At 37.8% G+C, this 7,488-nt stretch overlaps 1 protein-coding gene across 1 annotated transcript in view; it reads left to right on the top strand.

Moving 5' to 3' along the window:
• Positions 1–7,481, top strand: part of plxnb1a (plexin b1a) — an 84,547-nt gene extending 77,066 nt beyond the window's left edge. Inside the window, exons 30-38 of the mRNA XM_016457652.1 lie at positions 731–834; positions 946–1,030; positions 1,955–2,127; positions 2,203–2,357; positions 2,431–2,584; positions 2,686–2,750; positions 2,840–2,915; positions 5,327–5,401; positions 6,256–7,481. Of these exons, the coding sequence (XP_016313138.1) occupies positions 731–834; positions 946–1,030; positions 1,955–2,127; positions 2,203–2,357; positions 2,431–2,584; positions 2,686–2,750; positions 2,840–2,915; positions 5,327–5,401; positions 6,256–6,360 (992 nt within the window). The 3' untranslated portion in view covers positions 6,361–7,481. The remainder of the gene's footprint in view (positions 1–730; positions 835–945; positions 1,031–1,954; positions 2,128–2,202; positions 2,358–2,430; positions 2,585–2,685; positions 2,751–2,839; positions 2,916–5,326; positions 5,402–6,255) is intronic.
• The last annotated feature ends 7 nt before the right edge of the window (positions 7,482–7,488 follow it).

The raw sequence follows: 7,488 nt of genomic DNA on the forward strand, positions 1-7,488 counted from the left end.
CGGAAACCAAGGAAACGCTTTAAGCGCCACCTGCTGGCAGAGAGTGAATCTGCGTCTCATTCTGCTCTGCTATTTCTGTTTCATGCAGATATTTTGTATGCATAGTTTCACAAACCTGAAGTCAAACCATTCTGTTTTTGCTTCAAATTTCGAAATTATACAATGTAATTTAGATTAAAAACTGCTCATGTTGCATGTATGCAGCATCTTTGTTTGGATCATGATTAAAATGCAGTGGTTGCCTCTAATTTTAAATGGAAAGAGCACAGACAAAGCCTTAGTTTGTTTATATGAAGAGATTTATTTTATTTGTGTTACTTATTTATTTGATTTGGGGCTTGTTTTAAATTTTAGTTTTGTTATTTACATTTACATTAAATTTAAATTTTGTTATTTAGCAAACACTTTTATCCAAGGCGACTAACAAATGAGGACAATAGAAGCAATCAAAACCAACAAAAGAGCAATAATATGCAAGTGCTATATTAGTATATTATTATAGTGTTATATTTCAATTTCACAAAGAAACGTACAGTATTTTGTCTAAGCAATAATAAAAGGACACATTTAATTTATAATTTGTCTTAAATCTCATTTTGTTAAAAATAAATTGTGAATCGAATCGAATCGAATCGTGAATCGAATCGTGAGTTGAGTGAATCGTTACATCCCTATGTTTAATTGAATATTTAATGATAAATGTAAGTTCTTGTAATCTTGTGTTTTATAGAGTGGAGGGCGGGAATGGCTGGTCATTTGATTTTGTCGGATCAGGACTTGACATCAGTGGTTCAGGGGTCCTGGAAACGCCTCAACACCTTACAACACTACAAGGTCTCTCAAGTTGTTCTTCAATCTAATGACTTTATTTTGTGGAGTGAAATTTTATATATATTTTTTTTCATTGTCATTGTTGATTTGTAAGTGTTTCCTATATCTCTGCAGGTCCCAGATGGAGCCACAGTAACACTGGTGTCACGACAATCCAAGCAAATTCACCACGACAGCCATGACTACATACCAGGAGAGAGTAAGTTTGCTTGTTTTTCAGCATGACATGGTGTTTTTTCTTTTTTTTTCAAGAGAACTAAAAACATAAAAATTTACCAAATCAATGCACAATTCAGTTGAAGGTTTGCATATACTGACAGTTTTACAACAGCTTTAAAATTCTTCTAATCAGAATACAGAGTTGAACTATCTCAGTTCTTAGTTTCAAAATATTAGTTTTACTACAAATATTTTTTTATTATTGAAGTGTTAAATAATTATTTGTTATGAATAGTATGTTTTTATGTTCCAAATAAAAACAGAAAAAAATATCAAATTAATTACATTTCATTTTTTTAAATATTTAATTCACTGTGTTATTCAATAGTAGATATTACAGATTATGTTTATTGAATATACGCTACCATTCAAACGTTTGGGGTCAGTAAAAAGAAATTAATGCTTGTATTTAGCAAGGATGCATTAAATTTATCAAAAGTGACAGTAAAGACATCTATAATGTTACAAAACTGTAACTTTCTGTTCATCAAAGAATCCTGAAAAAAGTCATATGGTTTCTGCAAAAATATCAAGCAGTACAATTGTTTTCAACATTGATAATAATAATAAATGTTTCTTGAGCAGCAAATCAGCATAATAGAATGATTTCTGAAGGATCATGTGACACTGAAGACTGGAGTAATGATGCTGGAAATCAGCTTTGCATCACAGGAATCAATTACATTTTAAGATATATTACAACAGAATTTTAAATTCTAATAATATTTCACAACATTATTTGAGCAAATAAATGCAACCTTGGTGAGCATAAGATTCTTCTTTTAAAAAAAAAAATCTTTTGAACAGTAGCGTATAATAGAGAATAATGAAAAGAAAACCATTTGATCATACCGCTATTACAGATTTTCTCATATTTTCTCATATTCTTTCTTTCCTCTCTCAGAGACCCCAATGTTGGAGGATGGAGACGAAGGAGGAGTGAAGCAGTGGCACCTGGTGAAGGCCAATGAGGAGGTGGAGCTACCCAAACACAGACGGGGCAGTCTAAGAGACAAAGAGCGTGAGAGAGCCAAGGCCATCCCAGAGATCTACCTCACACGCCTGCTGTCTGTGAAGGTACCACATACAGACGCCACTGAAACAGTTCACTGTAAACAGGGCCAGATGGATCACCTGTACTGTGTGTTTTAGGGTACACTGCAGAAGTTCGTAGACGATCTGTTCACTGTGATTCTGAGCACCAGTCAGCCGGTTCCTCTGGCTGTCAAATATTTCTTTGATCTGTTGGACGACCAGGCTGCACAGCACAACATTACAGACCCAGAGACAATCCACTTGGTAAAGAACTTTTTTTTTTTTTTTTTAAGATGAGCCAAGTATTATAGGTAATTCGGTCACAACTTATATTTTGACTTTGATTTGTAGCTTGCCACTGAGATTCTGGATTAATATCTTGAAGAACCCTCAGTTCATCTTCGATGTTCAGGCCTCTGACAATGTAGATGCAGTGCTGTCAGTCATTGCTCAGACCTTCATGGACTCCTGCACTATCGCCGACCACAAACTGGGCAGGGTAAGCCAATCAAAATGAAGCTGGAGGAGATGGATTGTGGGAAGAAGCCAGATTTAAAGACCAGCCGCTAATGACTTTGGTTCTCTGTGTTGTACATACAGGATTCCCCAATCAACAAGCTCATGTATGCTCGAGACATCCCACGCTACAAACAAATGGTGGAGAGGTGAGTTCAGTTAGCTCATATTAATGCAGTTTAATGCTTAATGTGGAATGACATGTACTCACCATACTTTGTTGATTGTATTTCATCAGATATTATTCAGATATAAGACAGACCATCCCTGTTAGTGACCAAGAGATGAACTCTTCTCTAGCTGAACTCTCTAGGGTGAGTTATGGGACATTTTCCTACACTGTGATGCTCAGGTTACCATATTTACAAATTTGATGATGACGAACAGCCTGGGTTAAAGAAACTTTAAGAGAACATTCTGAAAAGCCATCAGAGGATTTAGGGTGTTTTCTGCATTGTGGCGTTAGGCAAAAGTAACAAAACCAAACCCACAAGAGAGGCTGGTTCTTCTGTCTCTGCACACTTGCACAAAACCGATTGGTCCAGATGGGAGGAAAGTGGCAAGCAACACTTACTTGGTTACATGTGGGTGCAAATTACCCACAAATAAAGGGCCCTCACCTGATCCATTAGATGTGGTTGTTTTGACTGGCCTTCAAAGATGATTCTTGTTAGAAAGCTCTTTGTACAAAGCAAACCGCAAAGCCCGGTACACACCAAGATGACGGACAGCAGTCAGGCAATGTCAGTTGTTGTTTTTTTTGTTTGAGCATCGGCCGGTTTTAGTTTTTATTTATTTTTTTCCGGTAAATTCCGCACTGTTGGCTCTAGTCGGACACCGTCAGCTGATTTCGTCTGATTCTGCATGTCACATCTGCGGCTGAGCTCGTTGGCGAGAAAGAGGACTCCGATTGGCTGTTCAGCTTAGCGAATGAGTGCACAAGAAAAAAACAGAACTGACGAAAGCAAACCAATGACAGAGTAAAGAGGGAACGCACAGACACTTGTTGTCAATCTATCCGTTTCTTTCTTTCTTTATCCACAAGAGGAAGACCAAGGGCTGACAATGCAAGTGCCAACTTAGCAGACATGATGGAAAAAAGCTACACAAATCCATCAGTAATGAGCACAGTTGGTGTAAACAATGGTAAAAGTAAGCACTGCTTGCTTTGTGTATCCCATAGACTGTATAAAAACATGGACGTAGTGTCCATGACGTCACCCGTAGATTTCTGAAGAGTGTTTTTGAAGCTCAAAGTTGGCGGAGCCGGCCGTTGCCATCTTGGCAGTGCGTCACCGCGCGTCACTCCTGGATAATCGAAAAAATGGGCAAAGAGGCGGGATGTGGGTGGAGCTGGTTGCTGAAACCACACCCACCTAGCTCGACGGTGGTGACAGCCACTCAAGTGGCCACGCCCTTAATTATGCAGAACTTTAAGGCTTAATATAATTTAAACGGATGAGTTATAAAAAAATTCACCCCCCTCACAGTTGTCATGAAGAGCAAAATTAGCTATATAGACCAAAACAACTTTTTGTACCAGGCTGTAAACATATTTTTTTTCTGCTGTAAAGTTGGGCATTTTAACATGGGGAGTCTATGGGACTGACTCCCTTTTGGAGCGGCCAGTCGATGAATTGCAGTTTTAGTCACTTTCGTGTTGGTTTCACGAGAGAGACCGGAAGGTTGCCGCTTGGTGAATCCACAGTTCTAGCTCTCCCGGTTTCCCTGATTGAATGCCGAATACAGACTACTGCCACCTGCTGGTATGGGAGAGTTATGTTCTCTCACACAAGCGCAGAGTGTACGCGCTAGCTGGCCATCGGCTGTAGTCTGTCTGATGTGTTCTAGTGTAAGTTTTTTACCCCGACGCAGGTGATGTGAGGTGATGCCACAGTAGGCTTTCCTCAGCACTAGTTCTTTGGAGTCGGTTTGGTGTGTCCCCTACCCTCACAGTCGCTGTGTGGAACTCACAATGACTGGGTATGAAAGTACAAATCTAAGAATAAATTGCAAAGACTGAGTAAAAATTGTAAAGTTTGAGTAAAAGTCACAACCGCTGTATGCCTTAAGGAAGGCTTGAATACACTACATGACTTTTAGCCAGATTTTTACCCCATTTACAGTCTGGACAAGTTGATGCGTGTTGCCGAAAGTGAGAGCCAGTCTGCAGATTCGAGTTGACAGATTTTACGTAGTGTATGATGGTCACAGACTCCGATTTTTTAGCTTCAGATTCTGATTCCATCCATTCAGAGGATATGAAACATGTTTGATATTTTGAGCCAATGTTGTTGTCTTTTGTCACACGTCTCCTAGCAACAAGGCACATTTTTCTGCATGAGTTTGTGTTCAGAACAGTTTGAAAGTCTGGTAGTGTGTAAATGATCCTCAGTCATTTAGTGTATGACGCCCAGTTTTTCCTCTGTAACTATTTACAAAGTCGGCAAGCGTGTGATGCCTAGTGTTTTAAAATTTGATCTGTTTTTAAAGGTCGTGTTTGGGAATTATGGGAATTTTAGTGTGATCAATACACATAAACTACAGCAAAATCAGTCAAACCCAAATTAATGCCATATATATGAGGCTATGATATATTTATTTTATGTGAATCATCCCCCCACAGTGTGAGACAACAAATTTGTTATGCCAATATTAAATGCATTTTTTAATTATAATGAATTCATTATAATAATATTTATCCTCTGTTATGCTTCCATTGCAGAACTACTCTAATGAAGTTAATCATCTAGTGGCATTGCATGAGTTGTACAAGTATATTAACAAATACTATGATCAGGTGAGAACTTCAGTATATTCTATATCTCTCTCTCTCTCTCTGTATATTTGTATGTTTATGTTGTACATTAAAATGCCATTAATAGCATTGAAAAAAGATAACGTTTTTTTTAGCAAACAGCAAGTGTATTTTTAAAATTGTTTGATTATTAAAATTAAGTCATGTTTTAACTCAAAGTAACTTTTCTTTTGTCTGTTTTGTGTGCTTTGCCCTTCAGATGAGTTATTAATATTTGCATGCTCTGGTGTGAATAGTGATAAAGGGGCTTGACAGCACGTGCTTGTCATGCACTCATGCTTTAGCAAGTGTTTTATAGCAACCTAGTAACAATAACAATGATGCACAGTATTAACAGTGACAAAAATAGACTCCTGTTGTAACAAGAGTTAATGTTGTATACATCTACTGCTCCATGTTTACAAGTAGAACAATATTTGCATGTAGACATAAGTTTTATCATGAGGAATCACATTTTTCTTGATTTTTTGTGAATAAAGTATTTGTTGAGCTATGAACATACAGCATTTTCAGTCAGTTAAACACCTGACATTTTCTTATAAAAGCTCGTTCTGTGTCTTTTCTGATGCCAGGCAGATGGATATGAACATTGTCAGTTAATTCAGAGGAAGCAGGATAGATACTGTTATTCTTAAACACCAGATAATCTGCAGATTCATTACATTAAACTTAAGTAACATTAGAAATGAACTCAAAGGAAAATTAAATGTAACATTTTATTTTTACATTGTGAAACTAAACAGCCAACTTAAAGTTAGGGTGATGATTTACATATCATGAAATGTAAAGATCCCCAATCCTTTTCATGTCTATAACATTTTTTTTTTCTTCATCAGATCATCACAGCTTTAGAGGAGGACTCCACTGCTCAAAAGATGCAGCTGGGCTACAGACTCCAACAGATTGCTGCAGCTGTGGAGAATAAAGTCACTGACCTTTGACCTGTAACCTCGGACAGACACTTGAAAAGACAAAGCCGGTGACAGAAAGAGACCAGAGACCTTGCCAAAAGACATGAACTCTTACTTCCTGAAGACTCCAGAGCACAGAGGAGAACAGAGGATATTTGAGACGGATGATTATGATTAAAGACAGCATTCACAGATTCGAGAAGCGTGAATCTCTCATAGATGTTACACGTACACTGTTGCTGGTCTGTAGAGCTGCTCTCGGTTTCATCTGAACAGCAGTCACTCACCAACACGCTACAGTGCCTGTGAAACTACTGTTGTTGGCGGGGCATTTCTGAGAGAAGTCCCTTATCTGATGCGCTAGTCCTCCAGGGTTTTTTGGATTGAGACGTGCGGCCCTAAGCAAAGAATGTTGTTTTCAGCGTGTCAAGCATGCTTGAACACCACATTTTCTGTATTTAAAAAAGAAGTCTTACAAAGGCCGACTTACTGTTTGGCGGATTCTTGATAAACTGCTTATCCATGCATTTGGTGTGATGCGCTTTATGTTGCAGCCTGTGACTTAATAAAAGAACTGAAAAGAAAAAAAAACAAACAAAGGATGGCTTCTAAGGACAACTAAATGAAAATTCTTGCTCAACACTCCCATAGACCTTTTGTTAAGTGTTCTCTTGAAAACTGTTTTTATCCAGATTTTTGTTTTGCTTTAAATGAAAAACACTGGTTTAAGGGACCTCACCCTAACAGGGCCATTTCAGATGTTTTCATGTGGCACAGGCTACAGTATTATATACATTAACATGCATGGATACTCACCGTGAATTCAGAGATTTTAGATTGGCACATGCATGTCGCGTGTGCATTTTATTGTCAATTCTGATTATGTAAATGGCAGGTTAACCCGATTAACACACTTGATTTAGGTGAATAGGTTTCATGTAACGTTCACAATGCTCAGTTGTGCATTTGTTCATAGTCATTAAGGTTTGTTTCTTCAGTGTTAAAGTGTGCTTTTCAATGTTTTTTGTTGGCTTTCAGTAAAAGAAAAAAAAAGTTTCCGTGGCTGTTGCACGTGTGTATATCTGCGATACATCCCTGCACACTTGGCTGAAACAGTTATGCCGGAAGTAATTAATTTATGCTGGGTTTTTTTGTTTT

The sequence above is a fragment of the Sinocyclocheilus anshuiensis genome, unplaced genomic scaffold (genome assembly GCF_001515605.1).
Source record: "Sinocyclocheilus anshuiensis isolate Anshui unplaced genomic scaffold, SAMN03320099.WGS_v1.1 scaffold201, whole genome shotgun sequence".
In the NCBI taxonomy this organism is placed as follows: Eukaryota; Metazoa; Chordata; class Actinopteri; order Cypriniformes; family Cyprinidae; genus Sinocyclocheilus; species Sinocyclocheilus anshuiensis.